The sequence below is a fragment of the Phaseolus vulgaris genome, chromosome 1, assembly GCF_051622355.1.
Source record: "Phaseolus vulgaris cultivar YP4 chromosome 1, ASM5162235v1, whole genome shotgun sequence".
Taxonomy (NCBI): Eukaryota; Viridiplantae; Streptophyta; class Magnoliopsida; order Fabales; family Fabaceae; genus Phaseolus; species Phaseolus vulgaris.
In genome coordinates, this window is record NC_143498.1 from 29,052,066 (window position 1) to 29,072,796 (window position 20,731).

Below are 20,731 nucleotides of genomic sequence, written 5' to 3' on the forward strand. Positions count from 1 at the left end.
TAAGGCAAACCTGAAATTTGAAATTTAAACCACTAGAAATTCAAGATGTTATCTCAAAATAGGCACTAGAATCACACAAAAATAACTAGGAAAACAAGGATAAACACTTTTCAAATTATGAAAACAACAATATATGTGTGAAGAATGATGACAAATGAGTTGTAAACAAGGACAAACAATTAGGAACAAGTGGAGGAACTTAAGGAATCATCATTGAAGTACAAAGCCTTTTAATAGATGAACCAAACTCAAGATTGAGTGTCATTCCACATTGAACCAAACAAGCACAAGGAATTGAAAACACAAATACCGAATCAAATTAAGCTACAAGTACAAAATTGAAAAGGAAACACAAGAATAACAAGAGTAATCGGTGGAAATTGAAGAACAACACAAAAGGAACAAAAACAACCGATTGGAATTGCTAAAACATGATTCGAAATGGAAATGAACATGGAAGGAAGAAGGAACTTATTTGGATGCAGACTTGAAAGGGATGGACACGCCACTTGGATGGTGAAAGGTCCAAGATGAGTGCTAGTTGTCGTCACTTGAAGCCCTTCAAAGCTCACAAGATAAGACTAGTGAAGGAAATCAAATATCTCACAATTTTCTCTTAATTTGAGTAGACTTTCCTTTCTTCAATTTCTAATTCTGAATTTACATGAGCATGACACCTTTATTTGTAGTGTGAGGGTTCTGAAAAATAGGTGGGAAAATTCAAATGAAACTCATTTGAAATTCCCACCAAAAACAAGTCACATGGAAGGTGTGACTTCACATGGGATGTGTGACTTGGTTTCTTTCTTTGACACCTCCTAAAACTACACCTACACCTTCTTTTTATGTCACATGGAAGGTGTGACTTATCTTTGTACATTTGCACCTCTTATATCTATATCTACACCTTCCTTTTATGTTCTACTACAAATACCAAAATGAAATTACAAATAGAGACATCTAATGATGCTCATCTCCTAAAGCCTTGGCCTTGCTCCTCATGGGTTGGGCTTTGGGCTTCTTGGGTTTGGCCTTCTTGGGCTTGGGCCTCATCTTTTGAGAAGACCAATAAGAAAAACTTTAAATGTTTTGGCCCTTGTCCATTCCTCCTATTAATGAAGTCTTTATTTGCTTGTTGAGATGACCCTTCAAGTGTAACATCCTTGATCATCTTCATGTATTTTTTATTCTCATCGTTCCTTCTCCAACATAGATAATATAATTTTATTTTCTTTTGTTCAAAAGATGATTTTGTATAAAACTTTTAGTTGAAATGTCTACTATATATTATATTTGTATGCAATGTTTCTATGGAAGTTTTATGCATTTCAAGTTTTGATTTGAAGGCAAAACCATTCCAATTTAAAAAAAAAAAAAATGTCCACAATTTACACAAGACCATGAATTGGTAACATTAGTAAAGTGCATGGTCTGACGTAAAATTGAGATTTTTCTTTACTTTTTTTCTATTACAAATTTATATTTGATGTGTTATTATGACGTAAATTCAAAGTTTTTACGTCAGAGAGTAGGTGAACCATAAATTTATGTCACAAATAACTATTAACAAACGTAAAAGACCCTATACAGACCTATGCCTCTTCCATGTTAGTACAATAAACTTCCTACATCAATCTATCATCTAAATTTCTAATAAATAAGAACATTCCGCAAAAGCATTTGAATATTTCAAAGAGCAGTTGTAAATATTCATACCTCTCTTTAAAAAAAACAATTATTTAATAAATTCCTTCATTAATATTATAATAATGATAATAAAAATAAATAATAAATATAAAAGTTTAAAGATTTTATTATTCTTATATTTATAAAAGAGTTTATAATTTGTTGTATTTTGTGAACAGTATCAGAATATATTTATTTCTATTTCGAAAATGAAAGTTTGTCACATTATGGTAACCGATAATTCCAATGCTACTTATTCATTGTTGATATAATAATTAACTAGGTGGAACACACTTATACCTTTCTTTTTAGCATGAATAAGAATGAAGAAAAAGAAGAAAAACACATGACAACAACTGTCTAATCTAGTTGCGGGTATTGAAAACGGAGCATTTCTTGCGGATTTCTCCTTGACTCCCAACCAGAACATCAACACTCCCCATCTTTACCATCGCATTTGCAAAGCTCTTTTGGAACTTAGCCCCATTAGAAGCGAAATCTGTGACAAACCCTTTGGTACCTTTATCCAAGGCAAGTTGCTGATCAATCTGCAGCACCCCTTTCTTCGCAAGAATCTGCTGGTAGAACTTGTTATCAACAAGCAGAGAAGTGTTCTGGTCTAAGGGAGTAGAAGGATCATCATCTCTGGAGCTGCACAACTTCACCAACTTAGTATTCAACGCAGGGTCCATTGTAGGGTCAGGAGTCGAGAGTCTATCAGCAAAGAAACTGCAGTGTGCAACCCCAACTGTGTGTGCACCAAAAAGGGTCACCATTTCCTGCGTTGTGAGGCCCAAATTCCTATTGAAAAATTCAGAGATTATTGAGACGGGGCTGGTGGGTCCTGGAATGTTCACTTCTCTGACGTCTGAGACCAATCCATCGCGTCTTCCCGTGGGAACTTCGTATTTGGGTCCTCCAGATAAGGCCACTGCACTTCGGGTAGCTAGGGTTATGATGTCTGCACATGACACTGTTGAAGGGCATGCAGATTCCAGGCTTTCCTTCACTTTATCGATTAGGTCAAAGCCCCGAACGTCGTCGTTTGTTCCTGAATCTTTCTCTGCTGTGTTAGACGTTGTGGAGTTTATAAGTATGGATGCATCGCAACCCTGTTGCTCCAAATTAAGAAGAATGTTTGTTAATTACTTTAGTTGTGAATTGTTGTTGGTTCAAGTAGGTTGGTTGTGCAGAAAATAACACCACATTAACATATTGTACACGGAAGAAAAAGAAAAGATAGTGTTAAAAATATTTTATATGTGCAGAAAGTGACGTAAAATGAGTTAAAGTTATCATTTTAAAAATATTAATAAGTTAATTAAAAGAAAATATTAAAAAAATCATTAGAATTAAACATTTTCTTACAGTGTTTATAAAAAAAATAGTTTTATTAATGTTTATTAAAAAAATTAGATCACATCAAGATAAAAAATAGTTGTAAAAGTATTAGTCGAGAAAACTCTTATTAATTTAAGTAATCAAATTACTTTTATAAATTCTTATACTTTTAATTTTTTTCTAAAAATTATATTCAAACAACATATTTTATCATAAAATATTTAAATCCATTAGAGACAAGGTTACCTATTTTTTTTATCACGTCATTATATTTACAACTTTTTCTCTATTACTCTCTTTTTTAACCACACATTCCAAAAATCAAAGTTTTACCTTCAATACTTTTCAAATCTATAATAGTTTACTCAACATATTCTCGATTTCTTTTAAAAACAATGATATATAGTATGAAAAATACTTATAAAAGCACATATAAAACTTATATGTTTAGTTCCTATACGATTAATTGCTTTTAATTACATTGTGTTAGGTCTCCATTTCCTAATAGTTTTAGAATATTGGACTAATAGTGTGTTTGAGAATCAATTTTACTTAACAAAATCATACCATTATAATAGATATAAAAAAGACTATCTGTTATTTTACTTTCATAATAAAGAAGCAATAGATTATATTTTAGCATGAAACAAATAAAAATACACTATAAAAGATAGAAAGTTATTTTGTGTAGTAATGAAAACTTGAGATTTTAAAATAGAAAGTACAACGAACAATTAGCTTAGATATAAAAGCCAAATGATCAATTAAACTATAGAAATTAGACACAAAAATTCAAAATTAACAGATAAAAGATATGCATAACGATTCAAAATGGACAGAAAACATCAGAACTCATAAAATTTGTTCAATTTGCTTTAAAGGAATAAAGACTATATACATTGAAAGAATGGGCATCTAGCATTGGCTCTTTCTATATGTGTGAGCTGAGATTGAGATTAAGGGTATCTTACTCTGACAGCACAGTCATGGAAATGCAAGCGAAGCAACGCTGCAGTAATGGTCTTGTCACGATTGAATCGATTCTGCACAGCTTTCTTCACAATGGACTCCGCTTCTGGGCATGAAGACTCATAGAATCCAACCTTCAAGTCCCCAAATACTAAGGGAAGTATGATGCAAAAGAAGGGCAATATAACAATGATCTTCATCATTTTGGATGCTTAAAATTTTTACCTTTTCAACAAGAAGTTTTGTGACTCTTGGAATTTGACTACATATATATAGAGAGAGACAGAACAAACTGTAGTTCACAGCAAATTGCCGCCTTATAATTTTGTATTGCCGATATGCAGCTAATACAGCCAAACTGTGAGAATTTGTCGTTGAAAATTACTCCATTAAGGTAATGCTGAAATTCTGATAGCTGTATGATATTCATATTACTTTTCTCGAAAGCGTTACAATGCAACATGTTCAACACAAAACTACAAAATTATTACATGTTAGATACTAGATTACTAACATAAAAATTCAACTAAATAAGAGATGAAAATAACGTAATTTCATTAAAGGAAAAAAAAATTACAATACTTCTCTTTTAAACTCCAAGCAGAAAAAATAGTCTTATCTCTTAGAAATAGAAAAAAAAATTATTAAAAGAAGTTTAAATATTTGAAGAAAATCATGAAATAAAAACCAATTTTAGAGACAAAAATAATTAGTTGCTATAGTGACTAAATTAAAGACCATTTTAAAGACTAAAAAAAGTTTTGGTTTCTAAATTAGTTTCTATTATTATTAAATAGTTTCTAAATTGGTATCTAATTAGCTACCAATGTTTTTAACTACCAATTATTTAGATTCTAAATTTGGTAGCAAAAACTTTGTTAGTTAATTAGATACCAATTTAGAATCCAAAAAAATTTTTAGTCTCTAAAATGGTGTCTAATTTAGTTACTATAACAACTAATTATTGTTTGTCTCTTAAATTGGTTTCTATTTAATGATTTTCTTGAAGTGAAAGCACAAACTTATTTTTCCTCTTAAATAGTAACAAAGAAAGGATAGTGATTTTTGTGTGTTGATGGAAACACCCTTCAAACGTCAGCGAAAGATTATAAAAACTTCAAACTTTTTCTCAAACTTCAAGAGAGAAACTTGAGAGGTACCCACTTTCAAGAAATGTTCCTTCGGTGGAGAATTTAGGAGAGGAATACTCTCCTTTTTAAGTGACTTTGAAGAACAAGAAGACAAGTTAATATACAAACTCAATTCTTACTTTGTTTTATCTATAGTTAGAGGAGCTCCTTAACACTCAATGAACTAGGAGATGTGTGACTAATTGTGAAAAGTGTAACTAAACTTATAATTTTCTTAGTCTCCTTGGAACCAAGTCGCAAATGCCTCATTTCAACCTCTTTTATTGTGTTTATAAGGTCCAATGCTCATTAGATGGACGCATAGTCATGGACTTGTGGGAGGACATGGTTAACTCTCTTCATGTCTCTTCAATTAGGGTTTTTTACTTTCCTAATGAAGAATGTTGCATGTTGACTTCAAAGTTGACACTCTACTTAGGCTTTGACTTTCCCAATCAACTCTCATGCAGTATCCAAATTGACCCCTCTTATGCATCTATTTTTTTTACACAAAGAAAACCCTAATCTTATACATTTTTCTACTCCCAATATTAACATTTTAAAACTAAGAAGAAGGAAAAGATTTTCAACAAGAGGACTCTCCTCGATCAAGGCTCCATCTTCCCCAATCTTATAAGTTCAAGTTGTAGTGGTTGGATGTCCTCCATCAGATCTCCATCTTGAGAAGGATCTGTCCTCAAATCCATATAATGCTCAATAACCACCATTTTTATTTTCCTTCTGAATCATAGACCCATATGCAAAAAAATACAAGATAAATTCTATTTAAAGAAAAAAAAAAGGAAATGGGGCACCTTTTGTTAAAAATGCTCATAAGAAAATGTAGGGACCATCAAACTATTTTCGTTCACTTTATGTTGTTATTGACTAAGTCAGAGAACAACAACTCAAAGTTCTGTTTTTGAAATTTTCCTGGAAATAAATGAAGGGTTCCACATTTCTCAAAATAATATTTTAGAAGCATGCATACTCGGTTAGAATTTTCCTATTTATACTCCTCCTTAAAGATTTTCGCTTTTATTCCTTTCTTTTTCATTTTTCTCCTTTTTTATCTTTTTCTTTTTCTATTTTTTATTTCATTTTTATTTCTTCTTATCTCACTTGTTGAAGTGCGAGAAGAATCAAAATTATTTTACTTTCTTTATAAGTGAAAGTTATTTTGTTGGTGTAGCCATCATGTATAGTTTTGTGATCATATTGTCATGACCTTCCAAGTATAATGTGCCCAAATTTCATGGGAATAACATCACACAAAACATTTTTATTATAATTGTCCATGGAAATAGGTACACTTACTTGTTCCTTGACTACTACACTACCATCATTTTTAATTCATTCAAGTTTTGTAAGGTTTTGGATGGGGTTTCATAGTTAAGGCTAACTTTTCCACCAATCTAAAACTATAGTAGTTGCAACAAGAACCATTATTCACAATGATTAAACAAATATTTTGAAAGATTTTATAGTATGTGAAAGAGGTTCTCTCGTTGTGGCTCTTTTAGCTCAACATTTTGGTTTCAAAAAATCCTTCTCACCAATAAAAACTCTCCTTCACAAAGGGATTTTCTCTTCAAATTCTAGAACTCCTCATGAGGTCAAGATGTCAATTCATCCTAACTTTCAATTCCTTAGTCTTTTAAAACCATGACTTGCTTGTTGAGGCACTCTGAAGCATAGTTCCCCCTTCCAAGATAGTGAAAGCACTAGATGCCTCATATTCTAGATTCTTTGGAGGAACTTTCTTCACCTGTTTTTTTTTTTCATTTTCTTCATTTTTCTCTTCCTCTTTCCCTTTCTCGTTTAGATTTGGAGGGTAACCCTCCCTCTTGGAATGTCTCCTAGTGTAGGATGTGTTTGGGTTGTCCCTTTCTAAGGTAGGTTTTCTTAGAAATGGTTGCTCTACCCTCACAGATAGTTGAACTAAATAATTTAAATCATTATAAGGTAATAGTTCAAACGTATACCGAATGTCTTGGTTAAGGAAACTTTAGAACCTATCCATAGTTATTTTAGGCTCCTCTCTAATCCCGCTATAGCAACTCCCTTTTTTGTATGTACTCCTAAACACTCATGTCTTTTGGTCTGAGTCTTTGGAGTTTATCCATTAACTTCCTATCATAATAGGAGGGCACATGCCTTTTCTTAGGGATGCCCTAAGTTCGTTCTAATACCAGATCTTGGGGTTATTGTGAATCTTGCGATTTCTCACTAAGTTTATCTACCAATACATGGCCTACTTGGTAACATTCGAAGATTTGCTCCACTTTCATTTCTCAAACTAAGTATTCTTCTACATTTCTTTGCTATAGAATGGGAAAGGTCTACCTTACAAACAAAAAGAAAAGGTATTATCAACCGTCAAAATTCATCTCTAATATCTAAATTTTGTTGCTAAATGAATATTAATGAAAGAAAAACTAGGGTAAAAAATTTGTTTGATATAAGCTTGTTGGCAATTTACTATAGACTATTATTATTAATATTTTAAAAAACAATATTCATTATTAATTTATTATTATTATTATTTTTGTTAATATTATTAATAAAAGTATTATTATTATTAAGATTATTCTTATAAATATTATTAATGATAATAATAATAATATTGATATTAATAATACTATTATTAATATTAAAATTATGACTATTATTACTAAGATTGTTATTATAATTAATATTATTATTAAGATTATTGTAATTATTATTATTATTTTTAATATTAATATATTATAATTATTATTAATTTTATTAATTTTATTAATATTATAATTGTTATTATTAATATTATTGTTATTATTAATATTATTGTTCATATTATTAATATTATTGATTGTAATTATTATTAGAATTGTTTTTTATTATTATTAATATTATTATAATTATTAATATTTAATTTTATTATAATTATTAATATTATTATAATTATTATTAATATTAATATTATTATAATTATTATTAATATTAATATTAATATTATTACAATTATTATTAATATTAATATTAATATTATTACAATTATTATTAATATTAATATTAATATTATTACAATTATTATCATCATTAGTATTATTAATATGAAAAATATTATTAAAATTATAATTATTGTTGTGGACTTACCAACAAAATTTATCGATTTGTGTTCAATTAACAAAAGATATTATGGATAGATAATATTGCTGCCCAATTACCGACCAAATTTACCATTGAATATTGACTCACTTTTTAATAATTTTTTAAATTTTCAGATCTGATGGATTCATTTGTAGGTAATAAAAAAATTAATGACAAACATAAACTTGTTTGTAATAAGAAATTTTCTTGTAGTGAGACTACTTAGAAAAGCTTAAATGTCTACGTCTATGATGTTTAGGTGGTTGTTGGTAGTACTCAACATTATAATGATTATTAAACATCCCATCACGTTTTTTCTAGTCAGAGATCCCTCATATTGCTTTTACAAATTGTCCTTGCTAAAAACTTAAAAAAAAAAAAACTTTTCCTAATGTGTGGAAAGTGTCCTATTGACCAAATAAATGTCACTATTTAAGGAACTTACCCTAATTGTCATTGAGACCTGAAAAGAATAAAGAAACACAATAAAATTTTCAAGGTAAAAAAAGAATTTTAAGTGAAAGTACAAATGACACTTAGAGCCTGTGATATACTTCCACAATTAACATGTGATAGCTATTACAAAGTTTCAATGGAATTGCTCTAAAGGCATTTTCCTAAACATCAAAGTAAAAGAAATATTATACAAAGGAACCAAAGATAAAAATTCAAAATTTCATGACAAGCACAAAACACCGAAAAAATTCGGTTAAGCCTCCTCTCAAGTGTACAGTCTTTATGAAAAGTTCTCATTTTCCTCCAAAGTCTTGTATGCAAGCAACCTTCCACCATCTCTCCCACCAACACCTAAGATGCTACCTTTGAAATGGTGAGTTTCAAGCAAGAAGCTTAAAGATAAAAAATTTAGATTTAGAAAGATAAACATAAAGTGATAGAGGAGAAATGACAATACTCAAAAGAAAAAGAACCTAGTGAATGACTCTAGATTTGATTACCAAAAACAAAAATCTAAACTCAAGTTGAATCCTTATAACATGCAGCTGCAGTTTTCATAGGAAATAAATGAAGACAAAGAACCACTCAAATATGCTTGAACAATATTATCAACTAGTAGATGTTAGGACATGTATCAATGAGTGGATGTGAGTTGTTTTAGCCTTTCTTTTTCTTTTCTTTTCAAACTTTTGGCCTTCACTGTAATTTTTTTTCTTCATATTTTTCCAGATTAAGAGGCCATACATTTCTTTTTATATACTCCAAATTTTGAATACAACTCACAAGCAAGATCATTTTTTACTCATATTCAACTACAAATGCATGTATCATGTTAAGGAAATGAATTCAACTTTAGAAACTTAAGATATATGACATATAATGGCATGGTATTATTGCAGGTTTTTATGGAAATATTTTTCAGATTTTTGCTTATGAACTAAAAACAAAAGAACTTAAGCAATAAGGAAAAATAACCTAGGCAAGTTTGGCTACCATTTTTTTTAGCAAATTTTGCATAAAGCAAAATAGGACTACTTTTAGGAATTTATGACAAGTAAGGGACTAAACAAACCCTAAAAAAACATGGAGGATTAAAAAGTTAAAGCAAAGTAAACAAGGTTAAAAATCTAAGACTAGAACATGCAATAGGAAATCATAATCATTGATTCAAGAACGGAACAAACAATTCAACCAATTAAGCATGTAAAAACATGAATACAACCTGGGAATAAACTATCATAAATTCAAACAAAGATGGGCAAGATGTATTCAAACATAAAAAAAAAAGATTGAAAAAGGAAATGACACTTACCTCTTGATGAATCTTAGTCTTGCTCTTGATATCAAATGATGGAAGCACCCTTCAAGCATCAGAAGACTTAAAATAACTTCAATTTTTTCCTGAAGCTTCAAAAGAAAAACTTGAGGCGTAGTCACTTCGAAGAAAGGTTCCTTGGTGGAGAACATAGGAGAAATAATCCCATTTTTAAGTGACTTTGAAGAACAAAAAGACAAGCTAATATGCAAGTTTAATTTTTATTCATTTCAAAAGTGAGTTACAAAAGGGAGGGAAGGGCTTTGTTTATAGCTAGATGAACTACTTAACACTTAATGGACTAGAAGATGTGGGACTAATTGTGCAAAGTGAAACTGCACTTAGAATTTTCACAACATTTTGTAGCCTCCTTGAAACTAAGTTCCACATTGCTCATTTCTAGCTCTTTTCATGTGTTTATATAAGGTCCAATGCTTACAAGATGGATGCATAGCCATATGGAATTGTGGGAGGTTGTGGTTAAATCTCTTCATGCCTATTCAATTAGGGTTCTGACTTCCCTAATGAAGAGGATTACATGTTGACTTCAAAGTTTTACTTGGGCTTTTCCTTCCCTAGTCAACCCTCATTTGGCCTAAATGGATCCCTCCTATGCATCTATTTTTTTACACAAAGAAAATCCTAATCTTATAAATTAACATTTTAAAACTAAGAAGGAAAAGATTCTTCAATAAGAGGACTCTCCACATTCAAGGCTTCATCTTCTCCAATCTTCTTAGTCCAAGTTGTTATAGTTGGAGGGTTTAGGGTTTACAAAAGAAAACATTCCACTCCTTTTATAATAAGAAAAATAAGCAACAAAGTAAATTTTCTTTGATCTTCTCACATTCTTTCACATGAAGATTTTAATGAAATTAATCAAATCTTTATATTATGTTTTATTCTTTATTATCACTGGTGCAAAAAAGGTGAAAAACGACAATCATTTTAGCCTTAAATTGGCGACTTTCTGACCATTGTTTTTGAGTGTGTAGTCCATTATCTTCAAGCAAAGAAGGCAGTTATTTAGCCGCCATGTTACATTCAGTCTAAAACGGGGACTATGGTAAAAGTCGTTGTTTTATACCTCCCCATAACTTGTATATATAATACATGCATGAGGTATAAAATGGTGGCTATGGTAAAAGCCTTCGTTTTATACCCTCCCTAATCTCAGCACACATGGTGCCCTAAAACGGTGACTATGGTACAAGTCGTCGTTGTACACCCTCCCGAAAGATATAAAACGAAGACTTTTACCATAGCCGACGTTCCAGATGGTATTTTTTTAATTCATTCTCTTTAATGCTAATTCCCATCTAAATTGACGTGTTCAATTAAAACTCAACTAGACAAATACATAAATTCAGATAATCAAATTATATATATTGATAAAAATGTATTACAAAGACTAATAACATATTCTTATCTATCTATCTAGTTCCTACACTATTGATTAGCCATCTTAGAGTTATGGAAATTAAGGAAATATGTGGCCCAAGCATTTCTCACATGACCGGTATCATGGCTATGAGTCGAAGTGTGCAATCAAATCCCAATGTTTAGCTGACTTCTCTGCTAAGCTAACTCCCCAACAAGGCCTTTCGGCTGGATGGACGATACATGTGGATGATTCATCCAACAAAACTGTGTGTGGGGCAGAAGTCGTCTTCGATGGCCTGGGCGACCTCCTTTTGGAACAAACATTCCAATTCGGGCTCAAGGCCACCAACCATCAAGCCGAATACGAGGCTATCCTAGCCAGACAGAACCTGGCGTACGACATGGGAGCTCGCGATGTAACTTGTAAAAGCGACACCCAGCTAGTGGTCGGCCAAATCAAGGAAGAGTTTGAGGTGAAGGAACCCTTACTACAAAAGTACTACCATACAGTCTCCAACCTCATTGCCCGATTCAAAAGGGTAATGATGGAACACATCTGTCGAGAGGATAATATGAGAGCCCACGCATTGTCTCGGCTCGCCAAAACGAAGAAGAAGAGCCATCACAGATTTCTAGTACAAATCTACCTAAAGCAGCCAGTGTGGGAGAGGCTGAGTGTCTGGCCATTGTTGAAGATGGCTGCTGCCCCTTCAAGATTGTGTTTGATGAAGACTTGTATGCTGTGTTTGATGAAGACATTTATGTACTTTCCATGTATTTGTGCTTTGCTTTAAGTGTGTCTTAGTTAGTGCTTAGAGGTTGTCTAAGAGTAGCTTTTTGCTGAGTATCTCACCTCATAACCACTGGCCATGTGTTAAGAACAAGCATAAGTTTTCTAAAACTGTTTTTCACATGTTTTACACAAAAACACGTTTTACTGCATAAAAATAAATCTGTTCTTTTCTAAATAAACAGATTCATTTTCTTCACTGATGCCTTGGCTAAAGTCTTGTAAAAATTGGATTTTGTGCATCAGGTATTTTGACTAAGTCTTCTTCTTTTCAAAACGACTGAGTTTCAAATAGTTAAACTTCCTCTGTTTTCGTTTTGAAAAATAAATCTGTTCATCTGTAAATGAATAGATTCTTTTTTGCCTCTGGTGCCATATCATACTTAAACGTTTTTCAGTTTTATCTCAGCACCAGAATGGTTGACTAAGTCTCCTCACTTAACAGATTCTCTAACTGCTTTTGAAAATAAATCTGTTTATTTTATTTTCAATCTGTTCATTTTATAACAGCTTTAACTGTTTTTCGAAATTCTGTTATAAGCTGGCTTTCTATAAAATGCAAACTTATTTTCTGAGTTTAACAACGATTCAAACAGTTTATACTTTTGCAAAAAACAAGTTTTAACAGCAGAGAGTTAAGTGTTTTCAAGGATTAGCATTTGTTCTTCAAAGATTTCAAAAATAAAAAAGTGCTTGTTCTTGGTTTGGTTCCAAAAGCTTGGTGTGAGGTGCAGCTACTGTTCTAGCAATCTTGCCTACTGGTTTAAGGCAGATCTTTGTTACCTCAATCAGGTGTAGTCGTTTCATTTCTTATTATTTGTAATAGTTTGGTTGAATCCTCTTCTTGATAGGTGTTCTTGGAGAGTGGATGTGTGTGTATGAGTGCTGAAATAGGTTTTTTCAGCAAGAGTACCTAAGTTCTTGTAGGTTTCAAGAACAGTGGGAAGTGTACTTGATTGTACTGTGTGTTAGTGAATTCCACCTGTTGTTGGTGAAGACTGGATGTAGCTCGGGTTGAGTGAACCAGTATAATTGTTTGTGTTCATTCTCTCCCTCACTCTGCAATTTCGTTTCTGCATAATTGATAAAACAACAAAGAAATAAATCTGTTCAATTGAAAATAAATCTGTTCTTTCTGGGGACTGTGCATACTGTTCTTGATTTCTGAAAAAGGTATTTGAATCTGATAAGAACATACATAATCTGCTAAAACCATTGGAACAGATTGACTGTGATAGGCTATTCAAGAATCTGTCAATGCTATTAATTGAACCTTAAACAAATTGCTTAAAATTGAAACTTGCTGTTTTGTGATTCATTGTTCTTAATTTCTGGAAATTTCTTGACATCAAGAAGAACACTCATAGTCTGTTAAAAGTCACAGGAACAGCTTGTTTGCAAAGATTACTCAATTAACTAGCATACTATCAATTGAACCTTAATCACTTGCTTGAAATTGAAGCTTGTTGTTTTTGTGTTTCACTGTTTTTCAAATCTGATATCTGTGTGTGCTGCTGGAAATTCTCACTGCATAATCTTGTGATTAATCTTGCTGAATTAAAAGCTTTTCAAACAAAAACAGTGCTGAAATAAATCTGTTCATTTTTACATAAATCGATTTATTTTCTGTAAAACTGGGTTAAACACTGTTTCTGCGAAGAAGTTTTAAAAGGTCAATTCACCCCCCCTCTTGAACTTTGGCACTATTAAACCCAACAATTGGTATCAAGAGCTAGGACTTGTATTTTAATCAAGTTTGTTTGTAATAATGTCTGAGTTCAATGTGCTTTTTGCTGAAGGTTCTGCTGTTAATAGACCACCTATGTTTAATGGAATGAATTATGCATTTTGGAAAGTTAGAATGAGAATTTTCATGGAATCCATTGATGCATTAATTTGGGAAGCTGTGGTCAATGGACCTTATGTGCCAATGCAGGTTGTCAAGGAGGAACAAGTGGAAAAGCCAAGATCAGAATGGAATGAGACCGAAAGGAGGAAGGCTCAACATGATCTTGTGGCCAAGAACATCATAACCTCTGCATTGACAATGGATGAGTTCTTCAGGATATCTCAATGTAAGTCAGCTAAGGAGATGTGGGAAGTCTTAGAAGTGACTCATGAAGGTACTGAAGATGTGAAAAGGTCAAGGAAACATGCACTCATCCAAGAATATGAGCTGTTCAGAATGCAACCCGAGGAGAGCATTGCTGATGTGCAGAAGAGATTCACCCACATTGTGAATCACCTCACTGGCTTGGGAAAAGAATTTGACAGAGAGGAGCTCAACACAAAGATATTGAAGTGCCTCGACAGAAGCTGGCAACCAAAGGTGACAGCTATCTCTGAAAGCCGTGATCTGTCAAAACTGGAAACTGCTGCACTGTTTGGAAAGCTGATGGAGCATGAGCTAGAGCTTAAAAGACTTAAAGAGCAGGAAACAACAGAGAGAAAACCCAAAGGTCTTGCACTAAAAGCAACTGATTTGGATGAGATCAAGGAAGAAAAAGAAGATGCTGAAGATGATGACACAATCAGCCTTCTTACAAAAAGATTCAGCAAATTCCTAAGGAAGAAAAGCAAAAATAGGAACCAGCAGAAAAGAAGGTATCCTAAACCCAATGATTCAAATTCCTCTAAATATACTTGCTTTGGATGTGGCAAAACAGGGCATATCAAAACAGATTGTCCAGACAATCAAACAAGGGACAAATCTGCCAGCAAGAAATTTGAAAGGAACAAAGGAAGAAGAGCCTACATCTCATGGGAGGAAAATGAAGTATCCTCAACTAGCAGCTCTTCAACAGAAGATGAGGAGAACAATCTGTGTTTCATGATGAAGGATGAGGAGTCAAGCTCTGAATCAATTGGGAGCAAGAAAAACCAGTGGTACTTGGACAGTGGCTGTTCCAAGCATATGACTGGAGATCTTACAAAGTTCACCAGCTTAAAGCTCAAAGCAGAAGGACATGTGACCTATGGTGATAATAACCGAGGGAGGATTTTGGGCAGAGGAACTGTTGGAACAGGGAATTCAACAACCATTGAGAATGTGCTGTATGTAGAAGGACTCAAGCATAGTCTTCTCAGCATAAGTCAGCTTTGTGACAAAGGATACAAAGTGAATTTTGAGTCAAGTGGCTGCACAATCTCAAGTAATTCATCTAGTAAGGCATTGTTTACTGGTAAGAGAGTGAATAACATTTACTTGTTGAGTATCATGGAAACTAACTCTTCAAATGAGTGTTTGCTGTCCAGAAGTGATGAGTCTTGGTTGTGGCACAGGAGGTTAGCTCACATACACACAAATCACTTGAATAAATTGAAATCTAAAGATTTAGTTTCTGGTTTACCTAACATTAAATTTCAGGATAACAGGCTTTGTGATGCTTGTGTGAAAGGTAAACAAATCAAATCCTCTTTCAAGTTAAAGGATATTGTCTCTACAAAAAATCCATTGGATGTGTTGCATATGGACTTATTTGGTCCATCTAGAGTTGCTAGCTTGGCTGGAAATTTGTATGCTTTAGTTGTTGTGGATGATTACTCTAGATTTACATGGACTTTATTTCTTGCACATAAACATGATGCTTATTCTGCTTTTAAGAGATTAGCAAAAATTCTGCAAAATGAAAATGGTTGCTGCATTAAATCAATTCGAAGTGATCATGGGGGAGAGTTTCAAAATGCTAAGTTTGAGAGGTTCTGTGAGAAGCATGGGATAGCTCACACCTTTTTAGCCCCTAGGACACCCCAACAAAATGGTGTAGTTAAAAGGAAAAATAGATCACTAGAGGAACTTGCTAGAACTATGTTAAATGAATCTAAGCTTCCTAAGTATTTTTGGGCTGATGCTGTTTATACTGCTGGTTATGTCTTAAATAGGACCTTAATAAGACCAATTCTTAAGAAAACCCCATATGAATTGTATAAGGGCAGAAAACCTAGTGTGAGTCACCTTAGGGTATTTGGGTGTAAATGCTTTGTATTGAATAATGGCAAAGTAAATCTTGGTAAGTTTGATGCTAAATCTGATGAAGGTGTGCACATTGGTTATGCTTTGAATGGTCATGCATATAGAGTCTTCAATAAAAGGTTGCTCATAGTAGAAGAATCAATGCATGTTGTTTTTGATGAAACTGATCATAGCCTATCTAAAACTGCTGATGAACTTGACAGTAATGAATTTAAATCTGTTTTAAATCAAAATGAATCGATTCATTTTGATACTGCTGATACACATACTGTACAAGAATCTACTGCAGCTGCAGGTTTGCCAAAAGAGTGGAAAACCCCAAGAGACTTAACCCTTGATAATGTCATTGGGAACATTGAGAAAGGAGTGTCAACTAGAAAATCCTTGAACAATTTCTGTGAAGCAATGGCCTTTGTATCTCAAGTTGAACCCAAGAATTTGAAGGAAGCTCTCAAGGACAGTAACTGGATTTTAGCTATGCAAGAGGAACTGAATCAGTTTGCTCTTAATGAGGTCTGGACTCTTGTTCCTAGAATACCTGAGATGAATGTTATTAGAACAAAATGGGTATTTAGAAATAAAATGGATGAGCATGGAGTGATCACCAGAAACAAGGCTAGGCTTGTAGCTAAAGGGTACAATCAAGAAGAAGGAATAGACTATGATGAGACATATGCACCAGTGGCTCGGTTAGAAGCTGTTAGACTGCTGCTTGCCTTTTCCTGCATCAAAGGGTTCAAGCTATTTCAAATGGACGTGAAGAGTGCCTTTCTGAATGGCTATATAAATGAAGAGGTATTTGTCTCACAACCACCAGGTTTTGAAGACCATCAACATCCAGAATATGTTTTCAAACTCCAAAAGGCTCTCTATGGACTCAAGCAAGCTCCTAGGCAATGGTATGAGAGGCTAAGTGATTTTCTCACCTCACAAGGCTATGACAGAGGCACATCAGATAAGACCTTGTTCATTAAGAAGAAAGGAGATGACTCAATTCTAGTCCAAGTATATGTGGATGACATCATTTTTGGATCAAACAATGGAGAATTGTGTGAAGCTTTCGTGAAGGTCATGAAGAGTGTGTTTGAAATGTCCATGATGGGTGAGTTGAACTATTTTCTAGGCTTGCAGGTCAAACAACTCAAGGATGGCATTTTCCTAAGTCAAGCCAAGTATTGCAAGGATCTGCTGAAGAAATTTGAAATGGACAAGTGTAAACCAATCAGCACACCCTTCTCAACAAGCTGTCATTTGGATCATGATGAAGCTGGAATTTCTGTTGATGAAACCAAATACAGAGGACTCATAGGATCACTGCTGTATCTTACTGCTAGCAGACCAGATATAATGTTTGCAGTGTGCATGTGTGCAAGGTTTCAATCTGCTCCTAAAGAATCGCACTACAATGCTGTCAAAAGAATTTTGAAGTATTTGCAAGGAACTAAAGAAGTTGGCTTGTGGTATCCAGGTAACATTTCATTAAGCTTAACTGGGTATTCTGATTCAGATTTTGCAGGTTGCAAAATTGATAGGAAGAGCACAAGTGGAACCTGTCATTTGCTTGGATCAAGTTTGATCTCATGGCAATGCAAAAAGCAGGCTTGTGTAGCTCTTTCCACTGCTGAAGCAGAATACATTGCAGCAGGGAGTTGCTGTGCTCAAACTATATGGCTAAGACAACAATTGAATGATTTTGGTATCTTACTTAACCATATACCTCTGCTATGTGATAATACAAGTGCAATCAACTTAACCAAAAATCCTGTCATGCATTCAAGAACCAAACACATTGAAATAAGGCATCACTTTCTAAGAGAACACATATCTAATGGAACATGTGATATCAAGTTCATTGGTACTGATTTACAACTTGCTGATTTGTTCACAAAACCATTAGCCAAAGATAGGTTTAATTTTCTGCTTAATGAATTGGGTATTTTAAATGTAAATTGTACCTAGCAGTGAAAAATTAAATCTGTTTATTCGCAATTAAATGTGTTTATTTTCTGCACTGATACACATTGATGACTAGGAAAGAGAAATTCTGATCTTTGACTGCTTTACTGACTTAGTGGGCATTAACCTCTGTACCTTTGACGGTTTTGGTCATGGTTATGTAACCGATTTGATGGTTTGGGTGCTCAATAAGAATTTGAGTGTATGCATCGTGACCCTAAAGATTTGGTGCTTATTTTCAAAGATACTCTGCACAAAATTCAGAAGCATAAAATCTTCATGCATATCTTCTCATAACTGCCATATCAATCCATTTATTCTGCTATAAATCTGTGTGAATACTTGCTACCCACATTGGCCATTCTCTTTCTATTCTCACCATTTGAAATCAAGAAAAGAATTCAGGTTACCATGGCTTCGTCTTCAAGACAAAAACAGAAAGGCAAGGGAAAGCAAACCACTTCTCAAGGTGTGTTAGAAGGATGGTTCGCTGGAAATGAAGAAGGCATCAATGCCTACATTCATGAAACAAGCAGGAAGCAGATCAATATACCCAAGGTGCTGGATTTCAACTGGCTGAAATCTGAAAAATTGGTAGAAACAAGGGCTGTGTTGAAGCACCAGAAACTGAAAAAGATGCTGGAATTAACGGGTAATGTCTATCCTGACTTGGTTAAGGTGTTTTACACTAACCTCACATTGGATGGGAAGAATGTTGTCTCTTATGTGAAAGGGACAAAGATGAAGATCACAAGTGAGGTGTGGAATTCTGTGGCTGGAATAAAATATGCTGGACTGAAAGTAGGGAAAGGGAACACCAGTGGAATTTCAGAATTCAACAAGCTGCAATATTACAAAAGTTGCATGAGGAATCCTACAGAAAGCATAAACAGATTCCATGCAGGGCATTTGAACCTCACTCCACGTCTAGTTGCATACATCATAGCTTGGCAACTGATTCCTAGAGGGACAAACCATGCTGTCTTACATGAAGAGGATCTCATTCTCCTATATTGCATCATGAACCAGATCAAGGTAAACTGGGTGTTCATTGTCAATGAACACATGCTCAAGTCAAAAAGGTTGGCTGATTACAGATTTCCCTATGCTATTCTTGTTTCCAAATTAATTGATTACTTTGGTATTGATGTTACAAATGAGAGAAATGACCCTATCAAAGCTGTAAGTGAGATTGACACTTCAACTCTCACCAAAATGGGTTTTCACAAAATTGAAAACAAGTGGGTGGTTCTCAAGGAGAAGGACACTCAAGCAGAACATGAAGATGAGGATGAAGCTATTCCTATGGATGATGACTCTCCTGCTGCCCAATCTGAACATGAGGAAGTTGTTGCAAATGCCATAGTTGCCTATCAAAGTCCAGAATACCGTGGAGAACCAATGTCTATGTTTGAGAGGCAAGTGTTGTACCGTCTTGATGTCATGTCTGCAGAACAAAGGACACACTTTGAGGCTACTCATGCAAGGTTCCAACACCTTGATCATCAGATTGAAGGAGTTCAGGCACAGCTTGCAGAGCTTTACTACAAGGATCTGTAGTTTTTCTGCTTTTAATGCTTTCTTTATCAGTTTTCAAGTTTATGTAATGTTGAACAATTTGGTTTTTCTGGTTCTAAACTATTATGGTTATAATTTCTGCTTTATACCCCTGTATTCCCTATGCTTATATGCTGTTTGATGAATCCAAAGGGGGAGAAAAATAGCTCACCAAGCTAGGTGATGCTAGCTGTAACAGGGAGTTAATTCTGCACCTTTAAATCAATTCATATGCTATGCAATACTGCTGTTTTTTCTGGTTTAAAATCTGGTGCAGTGCAGGTGCTTTTTTGGTTTAAAATCTGGTGCAGTACAAGTGCTTAAAGCAACAAAGCTATGAGGTTTAGCTATGGGGATTTGTCTCCATCAAACAGGGGGAGATTGTTGAAGATGGCTGCTGCCCCTTCAAGATTGTGTTTGATGAAGACTTGTATGCTGTGTTTGATGAAGACATTTATGTACTTTCCATGTATTTTTGCTTTGCTTTAAGTGTGTCTTAGTTAGTGCTTAGAGGTTGTCTAAGAGTAGCTTTTTGCTGAGTATCTCACCTCATAACCACTGGCCATGTGTTAAGAACAAGCATAAGTTTTCTAAAACTGTTTTTCACATGTTTTACACAAAAACACGTTTTACTGCATAAAAATAAATCTGTTCTTTTCTAAATAAACAGATTCATTTTCTTCACTGATGCCTTGACTAAAGTCTTGTAAAAATTGGATTTTGTGCATCAGGTATTTTGACTAAGTCTTCTTCTTTTCAAAACGACTGAGTTTCAAATAGTTAAACTTCCTCTGTTTTCGTTTTGAAAAATAAATCTGTTCATCTGTAAATGAATAGATTCTTTTTTGCCTCTGGTGCCATATCATACTTAAACGTTTTTCAGTTTTATCTCAGCACCAGAATGGTTGACTAAGTCTCCTCACTTAACAGATTCTCTAACTGCTTTTGAAAATAAATCTGTTTATTTTATTTTCAATCTGTTCATTTTATAACAGCTTTAACTGTTTTTCGAAATTCTGTTATAAGCTGGCTTTCTATAAAAT

At 33.6% G+C, this 20,731-nt stretch overlaps 1 protein-coding gene across 1 annotated transcript; it reads right to left on the reverse strand.

The window, feature by feature from the left end:
* Nucleotides 1-1,890: 1,890 nt before the first annotated feature.
* Nucleotides 1,891-4,213, reverse strand: LOC137813810 (peroxidase 44). Its single transcript, XM_068616242.2, has 2 exons — nt 3,999-4,213; nt 1,891-2,798 (listed from the first exon to the last, which is right to left on the reverse strand). Exons 1-2 carry the CDS (start codon nt 4,197-4,199, stop codon nt 2,052-2,054), a joined length of 948 nt encoding a protein of 315 aa, XP_068472343.1. The 5' UTR covers nt 4,200-4,213; the 3' UTR covers nt 1,891-2,051.
* Nucleotides 4,214-20,731: the final 16,518 nt, after the last annotated feature.